At 42.5% G+C, this 13,367-nt stretch overlaps 1 protein-coding gene across 1 annotated transcript; it reads right to left on the bottom strand.

Annotated features, from left to right (window-relative positions):
• Window positions 1–845: 845 nt before the first annotated feature.
• On the bottom strand, window positions 846–13,197 carry XRCC6 (X-ray repair cross complementing 6). The gene is made up of 12 exons (XM_082281128.1): window positions 13,049–13,197; window positions 12,830–12,939; window positions 12,595–12,733; window positions 10,482–10,736; window positions 9,420–9,603; window positions 7,920–8,106; window positions 6,518–6,686; window positions 5,215–5,376; window positions 4,179–4,308; window positions 3,366–3,466; window positions 2,115–2,228; window positions 846–1,337 (listed from the first exon to the last, which is right to left on the bottom strand). The coding sequence occupies exons 1-12, from the start codon at window positions 13,140–13,142 to the stop codon at window positions 1,141–1,143; spliced, it is 1,842 nt and encodes a 613-aa protein (XP_082137254.1). The 5' UTR covers window positions 13,143–13,197; the 3' UTR covers window positions 846–1,140.
• Window positions 13,198–13,367: the final 170 nt, after the last annotated feature.

Below are 13,367 nucleotides of genomic sequence, written 5' to 3'. Positions count from 1 at the left end.
CACACTTCAGACTGGTCATGGAATAGTTTGTGAGCCAGAGAGAGGAATCTCTGAACACTAAAAACACTACGCAGACCAAATGGACACCTCAGGTATCCCATGTTTCTACATGACATGTCCTGTCATGTAGAAAGTTGAGAGTTTCACTAAACAATTAGTAATTTCCTAAAGCAAGAACAACAACTGTTTATTTGTTTCAGTCATCTTGCACTGCAAGACAGGTGGCGCATGCCAGGGATGGAAGTCTAAAACTCAAAAAGAGACCCAGCTGCAGCCTCCATAAGTATGATTAAAAAAGTAAAAATACTGTATGTAGCAAGGGGGTCTCTCCACAACTTGCTATTCTTCTATTTTTAAAGCACAGATTTGAGTACAGAAGCCTGCACAAGTCTGACTCATATTCACTTACAGAGCTGGAAAAGCTCGATGCCATCTCAGTAATTTAACTGGGATAAATGTGTGCAGCCTTCCAGGGAATACTATTTGTTTCCCTTTTTTAAACCAGCTTTTGCTATTACCATTTAGAAATGGAAGACCTGTCTGTGCAGCTTTGTGAAGTGCCAGCTTTTTGCCCAAGGGATTGGATACTGCTTCCCAGTAATGATTTTTTTCTTTTAAGATCTGCTGGTAATATTTAGAACTGTGATGGTGGAGAAGAACCCAATTTGATTACAAATACTGATGCTGGCTGTTTTGGAGAGTAACATACATTTATACCCTCTATTAGCACACAGACTCAACCTGCTGCTTGAATTCATGTGGTGCCATTAACACAGATCACTGTGTTTTATTACACAGAAGTGAGTTCTGCTGTCTTTATGATGCAGAGACGGCATAGTCAGTGTTGCAAAGGAAAAGGTCCAAAATAACTTTTATTAAGAAACCAGCAAGGCACAACTCCATCCATGTGCAGTGGGGCACCTGAGTTCACAGGGAATTTAGTTCTGCCTTTGGTTACTGTCAAAAGAATCCAACTTTGCAGACATGTTTCGCAACTAAGAGTAAAAAGTTTTTCCACCGCTAGATAGAGCAACATTTGGTTGCCTTCTCTTTCATAGCAAGATTAAACAGACACAGCACCCACATAAGACAATCAAAATTCTAAGCAGACAGAAGTAAACCAGGGCCTTCCTCTCCAGCTTAGCGCTCACTAAAGTATTCAATTAAAGCATCCATTAATTCCTGCTTCTTGCTTCCACCCCTCAACCCCAAAAACCTACATGCATCCTTCAGGACAGGTACGGTGAGCTTGCCCAGAGTGCCCTTCTGCACGTGACTCCATAGCTCATCTTTTGAGACTTCTACCTTGGGCCTCTTCTCAGTTGGACCATCAGAATCTGGAGAGATACATATTTTAGATCACAAAGATTTTTAAAAATAGAAAGACATCACTGTTTCTTATACATACCATAGTTAATGGCCATTAGCACATGGTGCTTTGACAGCCACACGCTCACAGACCTAGTTTCCATGTTTTCTTTTAAGAAACAGATGTCACTATGTAAGTCGTGCAGTATTTCATTGATAGGAGTGATCTTAACTGAACTATGAAACTTTGTGTTCTGATACAAGCCTCACCCTCCAAATGAAACTTTTAAGGGATTCTCATTGAGACAGTGGAATGCAACGATTCCACAGGGAGCTCAGCTAACTGACGCTCACTTTATGCAGTCTTTCATAGACACCCAAATTACACATGGACTCCAGCATTACTTACACATTTAGCCCTAAAGATGCCCATCTTGGACTTGCTAAAATAGCCCATGCATAAAAGTCTGCTCCCCCCACCAACACAAACTGAAAGCATGAATGATTTTACTGCTCTTGTCATAAAACAGAAAGTTGCTAAAATTATACATATATATTTTGCAGTCATTTACCCAAGTTACTGCCTATACTTCACTCTGCAGGTTTTCATTCCAGCAACTCTCCAACTGGATACCACAATATTCTTTACTCTCTAGAATCAATACTGGATATAATACTTCATTGTGGAGATCAGCAAAGAGTTGTTGCACAAGCAGCTTCTTTAAACTAAGAGACAAACTGAAAACACAGAAGCTTCTAAACAGAATACAGACATTATGTTTTGTGTCTGCACCACCACTACTTACCTTGTTTACGCTTTCCAGCCTTCCCATCAGGATTGTAGTCAGGGGGATAAACCAGCTGCTTAAACTCGTGCACGAGGTTGCCCAGCCTGTGGCTCATCTGTTCAGACTTTGGCACTGGCAAAAAATAAAGGTTTGCCCTCTCAAAAAGTGTGATCACAAGAAAGTCTAAACAAGGCCATCATTCTTGCCAGATGAACTATCGGCTCACCTGGTGGGAAAAATACAATGCTCATTCTACAAAACCACTAGTGTATGGAACCACACAGTACTTAACTTTGTAGGATCATGTTAAACATTGACCAAGAAGGGACTCACAAAATAAGAACCAGCCTAGGTATGCCAACTCTGCTCTGAATTGGGAAGTAACACCAGTTCATCAAGCACTCAGCTGTAACTTTGGGGTCTATGACCACCAGAGAGACCCCCCAGGACAGAAGAACGCATGCACAAAGTGGAAGGAACAGATGTTGATGATTTCAGGGAAATGATTATCACATGTATGTTTCTTCTGGGAAAACCTACATAAACAGCTTTTTCTGTACTAGAGATGCATGATTTTGGTGGAGATATCCCCTCATGCATCCAGCAGCAAAATAAAGAAGAGGCAATGGGCAGAAACTGAGACACAGAAAGAGCCATCTGAACATGAGGAAGAACTTTACTGGGCAGGTGACTGAGCACTGAAACAGGTCGCCCAGAGAGGTTGTAGAGTATCCCTCACCACAGAAATTCAAGAACTACCTGGAACTAACGCTGTGCAATGTGCTGTAGGATAACTCTGCTTGAGCAGAGAGGCTGGATCAGATGACCCAGTGCGGTCCCTTCCAACCTGACCCACTCTGTGATTATCCAAGACACTTCAATACAAACTCTCACGGTCACTAGGTGGCAGCATTGCCCCCAGCACAATAATTCTCTTGATTCCGCCCATTTATCAGACTGAAATATTAATGAGAATCTTGAAGAGAGGAATTTCAGAGAAAACATTTGTCACCATAGAAAAAAGGTGATTCAGTTTTAATTTTGGATGGTAAAGTGAGCAATTTTTTGCTTTACCTTAAAAGTGACAGCAATAGAAAATAAGGTTTCAGTATTTCAGAATGGACACATCCAGAACTCTACATAGTGGAACTGCACACAACTGAAATACTTTTTAAAAGACATTTGGGCTTGTAGTAGAACATATTTGACTTAAAAGAAAGTCACGAGTCCCCTACCCTGCCTCCCTTCACACCCACCACTAGTTCTCACTTGTAAGATCCTCAGCTTGTTCTGGTTCCATCATATCCAGCGCCAAAGCCTCCAAATTCCTGAAGTGCTGCTGCAAAACTGGGTTCTCAAAGCTGTCAGTCCTGTCAAGAATCCCCCAAAATGTCAATGCATGCTGCCAAGAAGACAGACAAAACACTTAAGATCTACCACAAACTTATTTCAGAATAAAACTTCCCTCTTTCCCACACAACAATCCATTGCACCAGAACTGCTTTTGCTCTTTTCAGTTTACTTGCTGAATCACTATCCTGTCATGTATCAACCAAGTAAGAATGCTGTGTGAGAGTTAGAAAGCTGTATGAGGCAAAAGGAGACAGTGGCATTATACTTTAATAACAGTTATGGTGGCTTCCACATACCTAGGGGAAAAAATCTCCCATGAAAGTACTTCATAGCATTTATCCTAGCTATAATGAAAACAAAAAGGCCTAACTCTTCTTTCTAAAGTGCTCTAATTCAAATGATCTGGGTCTGATCTGCAGTGGAGTGGCAGAACCACAATAAAATGTGATACCTCTGCAACTAATGACAACAGCCCAGAGAACAAGAGCAATTCTACAAAGAACAAAGAACTCCAGAACATGCTACATAAAGCATTGCGGTGCCTGGGCATCCAGAATGATTTAAGACTAAGGTTTGGAAAAAGCTACTGCATAGAGAAGCAATTTCCATCAAAATACATCACAATCTCATCTCAGGAACACCACAGCTGAACAACATGTGCAACAGAGCAAGCAATGGTTGTGCTTTCCTGCCCATGCCACCCCCTGCATCCTATTTATCTCCATCTACCTGTATTTGAACCGCAGCTTCTGAATTATTTCCTTCATTTTGTCTACCTGCTCTCGGCTGGCTGGCACATTTTCTGTAAAATCAACATTACGTTTGTCATCTGCGTAGGGTTGAAAAATCACATGGAAACCTATCCAGAAGAGAGGGAGGAAGACAACGGTTACACAGAAGCATGGTCTCAAAATAATTTATGTGAAAGACCAAGATGGTTATTATGGAAGTCTGATGACTCCAAGCTAACTACCTGTTCTGTTGTAAACAACAGCAATCCACAAAACTTCCAAAGTGCCTACAGCATGACACTCAATCCCAATCTCAATGTTTGTAACCAACGTCACTAATGGCTTCATGAAAGAGATTCAGACTAAATTCATAGCTAAGAGTTGGATACTGGTGACCTGCTTTTCATGCAGGACATCAACTAGTCCACCTTCCCCACTTCTTACTGGGTATGAGCTTGAAAACGATTTGTTTGAAAACCAAGTTATTGCCCACATTATTCTAAAATACTTTACTTTGTACACAAGCAGTGTTACTTCCCTACTTTACATTCTCCCAGAAGATGTTTTTGCACTTAAAGAGGTGAGAAAATGCAAACGAGCAGGAATCTGCTCCCTAATCATTCCCCACCCAGCTGAGGTGGCATGAGGCTTATTATGTGAGATTATTTATTTAATACTTTACAACATATTCAAGGATACAACATAATTCAGGAAAAGACATTCTGTCTAGTCTTCAAACAGGAAAAAAAGGCTTTTAATTTCTGTATCAGTTATTTGAATCTGCTAAAAAGAGGTAGGAAGCAGGGAAAACACTGCAGCCAGGTCATACCTGAGCAAGCACTGATGCAACTGGGGCTTTAAAAATAGATTCAACATCAGATGCTTACATTGACAAAACTGAAGAAAGGGAATGTTGGAAAGCATTTTCCCCAGTTTTAAGAGGTTTAGCACTAAGAATATTTTCCCTCAATACAGGACACCATTACACTGACTACATCCAACCACGCAGGGAAAGGTGGCATCTCTTCCCATACCTGGAGGTGCTATCTGCACTTTCTGCTCATCCAGCTCTTCCTCCTGGGGAACCAGGGCCACAAAGCGAGGAGGGATGTTCCGGCGAGCCGTGTATCTGCACAGCATCATCATCTCCCTCTCCAAGCACTTCATTAATAAGGCATTAAAGAGAGTTGTACTCCCTGCAAAAGAAAGAGTGGATTGGTCAGACTGACAGCTTTGCTCCTTTGTTCTGGAACATAACCCTAGATAGCACAGTTTCAAAACCTGTGAATTCTTTGAAATGCTTGCATTATTGTGGAGGTAAAAAGCAAATTTTGGAAGGGAGAACACTCAAAATGGACAATGTTAGTGAGTCTCTCCTGACAAGGAGTTAAGAGTTCTGGCAGAAGAAGTGAAATCACTACCATCTGAGCAATGGAAAATTGCAAAATGTGAAATTTTATCCACAAAGTCTGTCTCTGTTTGGTGGGACATTACGGTAGCAGCGTAGGACCTTTTGCGGCAGTAACACACTAGGAATTCAGACTTCAGTACTCTTCTTGAGGCACACAGTTGCTGTGTATTTCACCAGATATGGTAGTCAGGGAAAGACTGATATATAAGTAAAGTGGTTGAGCCAGGAAACTGCAGTTAGAGAAGCAAGCATAAGGGTTTTTTTTTTAGTCAAACACTGCAAAGCATTTGGTCGTAACTCAGCCCTCTTTATCCACTGCTAGGCTAAGGAGCTGATGGTGTTTTCTTACTGTTGCAGCTTAAATATATTATTTCTAGATTAATAGACTTATGTATACACATATAAAAGCAAATACAAGCAGTTCTAAACATCCTCTCCCTCTCTCTTTACAAGCCTGTAAAGTGCTGTTAATTCAACTGTACTTCCTGAGTATCGTGTTTCCACTCCTAGCTGATACGGACTTAAAAACAGCAATTATCTCCACTGGTTTAGGGTTTAGGTTTTTCTTGTTTTGTTGTTGGTTGGTTGGTTTTGTTTGTGTTTTTTTAACCATCCTTGCCTTCTTGTCAGGTACTAGGATCCTCCTTTCATGAATGGCTAAAACAAGTATTTGTGACTGTATCTGCATGGTTTAATTAGCTGCTTGTCATGATGGATTAACATGAAGCACAATTGGCTCTTCTGCTATTGAAGAAAAGAAATATCTGCAGCTGAGGGGGCAATAACAGTTAATTCAGTTCTTAACTTCAGCAAGTTTTTAAGTTAGACAAAGCTTTTACACTCAATGATCCCCACTCAAACACACAATGAATCAGCTGGTTACACTAATTCGAGGTGGTAAATCTTCTCTTGCCATCTTTGCTTACCTCTCACCAGGGACTCCTCAGGATAGATGAACTGGGAGGGCCTGATATGGTGATGCTGTTTTAGCATTGAAAGTGGTTTGAAGCCAATCAGAAACAAACCTGGAGAATCAAACCGTTTTAACTCTTCTGTCTCCTCTTTCTCCAGCACAATCTGTCGGTTTCCGTACATCTAAACCAGGGAAGAGCAGATGATAGGGCTGCCAGCACAAAAAACAATGGGGACCAGAAGGCAGGACAGGGCAGGAAGAGGATGCAATTGCTCTGTTCCACTACTGAAAAGAAGGTTATAGACAAGACAGTGTAAACCCTCGTAAGTAGTGCACACCAAAATGGCAAGTGACAGTCTGTGACCATTATCCCAAGGAAAATTCTACCTGAACATTAGCAAAATGCACTTTTCTAAGAAAATGACTAAGCCCTCATACAGAGAGGCTGTCACATCTCATCTCTGGAGTTCTCAGAGCTGTTCCAAAAAAACCCTGAGTGACCTGATCTGGTTTTGTGAGTCTTGCTTTGGGCCGGGCTGGACCAGACTTTTTCAGAGGTCCTGTCCAATTGTAAATTTGCTTCAGCAGCTGCATGTCAGCTACCTACTCCTGACAGAAAGAGTGACTGAGAAACAATGCTTCTGAAGCACCACTCATGCATCACAAAATCAAAACCATATTATAGTTCAGCTGCTGAAGCTAAGACATCAGGGCTTAACGTTCAGCTTTCTGCTCATCTCCTATACTTCATTTTCATTTCAAGAAACTAATATCCAGTATAAATAAACTTCATATTTCATTTTAAGAAAACAACTTTAAGACCTTTTAACATGGAAGGAGACACAAGTGCACTGTGACAGTATACCTAGGAACTACATAACCTGTTTTGAAATAAAGTTGGGCCTGATCAGAACATGACACTCAATTTATATCAGCCAAACTATCAAGCATGAAGGCAAAACAAGAAAAATACATACAAAAAACTCCAAAGGTAACATGCCTTTTGTTTGGGAAACAGCTCCAACTCCCCTGTGATTCATACTTGTATGTTTAACAAAACAGACCAAATCCATTCCTAACGAGTCAAAAGCTGACAGCAGCAGCAGCAATGGCACAGGGTCACACAAGGTCAGGCTCTGACAACCTGGTTCTGCCTTACAGAAAGAAATGACCTGTGTTCCTGACAGCACTTCCCCCACCAGCTATGCCTTCCCATGACAATCAGGCCAGGGAAACAATCCACTCTCACCCTGCAGAGCTCACAACAAGACCAGGCTGTCCCCAGGGCCATACAGATGCAAATTTTTCTGTATCTCATCTTGAAAGTGCAATACAAACAAAAGTAGCAAGGGAATTGGCATCTCCCTCACACACTGCAGAGACAGGAAAAAGCAGGCACATAATCAATGTGTTACCTGAGCCCTTTTAGTGTCACTGGGCAGGAGCAAGCTGCCTGTTTTCCCACTAAACATCCTTGTTTTGGTTTTAACTGGTTCATTCGTTTCTCGATAAAGCTTCACCGGATATGGTTTATAAGCTTTTTGAATAAGGTTGTAAACACCAACAGAAAGTGCCACATCCTTGCTCAGATGCAGATTTAACCTGTGTAAAAAAGCAGATACAGACTTGAGATTCCTGAAAAATCACTTCTGCAGAAGAAAATCACCTCTTCATGAAGTTATTTCTTCTGACCTTCTCCTGTTCCACTCCCACAAAATCACATGTATCTTTGGAAACATACTATCACTTGACTCATAATCTCACTTGCACAAAAATATTCTTGCAATATCACTTCTAGTCATAAAAATTAACTAAACACAAGTAATTTACCATATTTCTTTTAACTTTTTTCACTGAAGGGTGGCTATGCTCAAACAGAGCATAGGACAAGTCCACATTTGGGTACCCCAATTATGCTTATTGTAATGTCCATGAATTCTCATAGCTCTTTGTGCAGAAGGCAAAATTCCCCCCTCCCCCCCAAAAAAAACCACTAAGACAAACAATACCAAGATGGAAGAAAAAATATAAATCACACGTTAAAGAAAAAATTAGAAGTAAAGATTTAAAATTAGAGCTAATCTTCAAGTTATGAGAGCAGAACAGTGAATTACTACAAATGCTACTTCCTCTCTTTTAAAAGGTATCACTGCTATAGGATTCTTCCTCCCCAGCTATTAGAAAAATTGAGGAACATTCCTGAGGAGCAAGCATGCCAGTGACAACAGCTCAGGTTGGGATACTTTATATATATTTATTGGAAAAAAACACTAGGCCTTGAAGCTCATTCCCTTACTGTGCTTCCACATCATTCTGCTATGAACTCACTCCCTAAAAAAACAACTGTTATGGAGCATGTGGTTCCAAAAATACTTTCTATCTTCTTTGTCAAGATCCCTTTAATCTCTCTTAAGTATCTCTAATCTTTTAGTAGGAGATTAGAAATACCAAGGCTGTGTGATCCATGCCAAGTGCCTAGACAGACTGGCAGCATATCACTATTTAATAATACGCCAAAATACCTACCATGCACATTCAGATGATTTTTTTTACGTTAATATTGGCAAGAAAAGCCTCATTTCAATCAGATTTCACTATGAACTATTTTTCATGTTGCAGATTTTTAGGTAAGTACTTGGCAATTATGTAATTTTTTGACAAATGATCATTTCTAGCCAAGCTCAACACAGGAGATATCACACAGAGGAAAAAAGGGGTCCACTCTGCTCTTCTCATCCACAAATATCCTTGGAAACTACAGAAGAAACACCAGTCTTGGACTAAAGAATTAAGATTGAGGAATGTAAGCACTGATGCTTTTAAAGACCAATCCTTCCAGAAGAGGAAAGTGAGATGCAGTCTGAAAATAACATCAGGTGCCTCCACGGAATGATGTATCACAACTAGGCACAAACCTGACTAAAGTCCGTTTCTTTGTCTCCTTTGCTCGTACTTTCTTCATGAGATGTTCCAGTTTCTCTGATTCTTTAGGTTGGATCCCAAGGTCCTCATCCTCTGCTACATTTATAATATCCCTGTAGAACAAAGAGATATCGAACCCTCCAGGCTTCTTCAAGTGCATCAAGTCCAAGATGATGCCTAGAAACAGTGGAAGAGGTAAGAGCAGGATCAGAAACTGCTTTTTTCCTGCATCAGCATGTACCTCTCAGACTCAGCACTCAGCACTCTCAGACTTCTCTATCTACACAAATAATTTAAGTAAGAATAAGCTCCAAATTGTCATCTGCACCAGACGTGAAATTTTCTAGAGAAAGGGGAGATCTAGGGAAAAAGGCAACCGATATTCTTTAACTTCAGTCAAAACAATGCAGAATAGAAGATGTTTCCTCTCTAATTAAGAATCTGCACAGCATTGAGTATGAAATGGCTCTGATAAGTTCCTATAAAACATAATCTTACCTCAGGCACAGAGGGTAGTAACAAGTTCAGAAAACTCCTTTTCCCTTAGTTATAGGGGCTAATGAATTAAGGAAGCCTCACAGCTTCTAGATCTAGGACATCTGCTGAACTCCAAAAACACTGGTTACCTCAGCTACACAGTTGAACTAATGAAGCACTTGCTGTCTACTCTCTGAGCTCAGGCTGATGTCCTTCAGCTAATTCAAAACGGAGCCATTAAAGTAATTTTCCTTTTGTGTTAACTTGTTATTGTTTCCTTCCTGGAAAATGGTACAACAACAAGAAAGAGTTTATTTTCTTGGCCCTCTCATGTCCCCATTTATGCTATCAAACTAGAAAGAGATCCTAAAAATAAGTGCTAGTCTGGATACCAGATCAGAGAACAGATTTTCTAATTTAGATTAGATACCAAATTTCTAATTTAGAAACTTTCAGAAAGATTCCCCAGTTTTGACTATTTTATGCCTTCTCCCATCACAAACTAGCAATGCAGTTAACATCTGCTGCAAAGATACATCACATTTATTCTGCCTGAAATTAAAAGGGAAAATAATGACCTGTGTCTCTCAGATCACCAGCTCTGGTCCTGGCCAGCTTGGCTTTAGCACTGTCATTGGCATGAGGGTCATCCTCATTGGTAAAGAGCATGATCCTTTTGTGGCTCAGCCTGACTCGGACATCACTGAAGAGATTCGAGCAGGCCCAGAGCGCTTCACCCAGTGAATAATCGGTGTTGTGGCCAAAGTTCTCCCGGAAAAGCGCTCGTCCTTCATCTCCCCTGTATTGGTCCAGCTCTAGAACACGCTTTGCACCTGGAGGGGCAACAGCATTCACATGCATTAGAAATACTGAAAGAAGTACCACAAGCTCTTCTAGATATGCACCAGGGGTCCCTTGCAACTGATATCCCCAAGTAATGCTCCCAAGCACCTCTGTGGCAGTGCCTTTCCAACAGCTGGCTGAGAAAACTGCCCAGCATGGCCTAACATCTGCGATTTCACAAGCCAGTTACCACTTACAGCACCTGCTAGGGCCAGGAGGACACAAAATGCCCTGGCACCAATGTGGGCTCTTTCTGTGGGTGAAGGGAAACAGGAGGGATCAAAGTATTGCAAACCCTCTACACTGAATGCCAAGTGCTCAGCAGCAAAAGCAGCAAACGGCACCTGCTGCAGAGGCAGCAGCACGGCAGACTGCTGCACTACAGAAAGGAGAGGAGCCTAAAATGCATCCTGCATCTCCACAGCATGCTGGGAAGGTGGAGAGCTCCTCCTCCTTCCTTGCCCCTCACGTCAGAGAGAATCCACCCAGAGGCGAGATGCAGCCCACAGATCATCACACAGAGCACAGCAACATCCAGGTCAGGTGCCCACAGCCTTGTTGCAGCTCTGAGGATTACTCCAACCCAACTAGGACTCCTTTTCCCACCTGCAACAGCAGGTTCTCTTTTCTCCCATTACTCTACAACGGGAAACAAGCTTTTATTTTTCAGCCACTGCATTCTGCAGAGCTTCTTCCTCTGTCCTTCACTTAAACTCTACAGCACTTACGAAATCTCATTTGAAAATGTTTTCCTCATCTGTCCTTTACTTAACAGGGTAACTGTTCATAATTATGTACTCCATAATAATCACCTATAGCATTTCATCCTTCTCCAGAGCATAGTGCTCTCCAGGGGCAGCAAATATACAATTCTGTTCCTTTTGAACAACACCCACCTTTCACCTGTGCTGTTTTTATCAGTGTGGCAAGGCTACTGCTTTTAACATGGGAGAAAGGGCAAGCAGGGAAGGAGGAGGAAAATGGAAGATCAAGACCTGTAACACACTGTCTGCCAGAAAAAGGAGAAGAATCTAAGGCAGTCCTGTCAGGTCTCCATTGTAATTAATTCTGAAAACAGGACAAGGCACAGTTCTTTCAGGAGAAGCCCCTGTGTCATTAAACCTGCACCTCTAGTAAAGAAAATTAAATCAAACGTCACCAGAGATAAAGGCTGCTATTAAAAGTTGTAGACAAAATTCCCCCAGAAGTCAGACAACCTGTCACCACTAGCGTGTATTCTTTGCACTCCTCCAAATGCCTTTCCAATTCAGCAACCAGCACTTGTTATCAAGTAGATGCTACGCAATTTTAAGAAAATAAAAGAGCAAAATTCAAGAATTGCAGAACTTATTATGAAAATAAAGAGATGGAACACCCCAAACAGGCTACCATATTGGACCACCTGTTCTAGCTGACACTGCTTGAGCAGGAGGGCTGGACAAGATGACCTCCAAAAATCCCATCCAACCTCAGCCATTCTGTGAAATTCTCCATCAGCTGGAATTCGTGGTGTCTTCGCATGGACACACACTTTTCTGATGGATATTCAAGAGTTCTGTTGAGATACTCTTTAGTAGTAGGTTGAGCAGATAGCAAGTGAAGTCACCACATTAAAACAGAAGAAAAGACAGAAAAGGGATCTGAACCAACTATAAGAGAAAAAGCTAAGCTCTTATGAAGTTTCTAAGCTTTCAATTAAAATCTAAATCTATCCCCACTACCAACCATGGATTTCAGTAACAAGAACTTATCTAATAGCTCTCTGTATTTAGAGAGATCAGTTACTGACAATGCTATTACACCGATTTCCTCACTCCATCTTTTTACACAACCTTCATACCACTTCACCTGGATTGTCCAGCTCCTGGAGAACATAAATGTGCTTGAAATCTGCCGAGTTCTTGTTGTTTGCTGTACCATAGAACACAACACTTAACAGGTCCCTGTCACTGCTGATAATTTTACTGGTATACACATTCCGGATGCACTGAAAAAAACGCACACAGGCCAAAATTAGAAGAAAATAGTTTTCAGTAAAGGGTGCGAAAGTCTTGCCTTTAGCAATTAGTTTATCCATCCTTACCTGGATGGTCATATCGAAAGGAGTCTCTGCGTCCCCGTCGGACTCAAACATGGCCTTGGAGGCATCCACCAAGAAGATGAGGCTGTCCCGGCCCGAAAACCTGTGGTCCGCTACGGGACGGGGGAAAACAGTTTTAGCAGCGGCCCCTCCGCCCGCAGAGCCCCGAGAGCAGGCAGCGGGCCCCGAGCGGCCCTCCGCGAGGGGGTAGGGAGCCCTTACCGACGGCCTCAGCCCCATCCTCCTCTTCCTGCTGCTGCTCCTCCTCCTCCTCCTCCAGCCCGTCGCCCCTGTAGAACGACCCCCAGCCCGCCATGGCTGCCGCGGCACCGCCGCCGCAGGGCCCCGGGCAGCTCGCGCCGGACGCACCGCTCGCGCTCAGCCAGCCGCCGCTCGCCAGCTCGCCCCGCCCCGTAACAGCGCGGGCCAATGGCGAGAGCGGGAATGCGCCGGGCCCCGCCCCCCGGGGAGCCGGTCCTCCCCTCCACGCGGATTGGCTGCAGCGGGGCAGCGAAGGGCGGGAGCTCCTCACGCGCTGCGC

Source organism: Coloeus monedula (assembly GCF_965178545.1).
Source record: "Coloeus monedula genome assembly, chromosome: 4".
In the NCBI taxonomy this organism is placed as follows: domain Eukaryota; kingdom Metazoa; phylum Chordata; class Aves; order Passeriformes; family Corvidae; genus Coloeus; species Coloeus monedula.
Note: the sequence above shows the minus strand (reverse complement) of the source record. Positions and strands in the feature narration are given on the sequence as shown.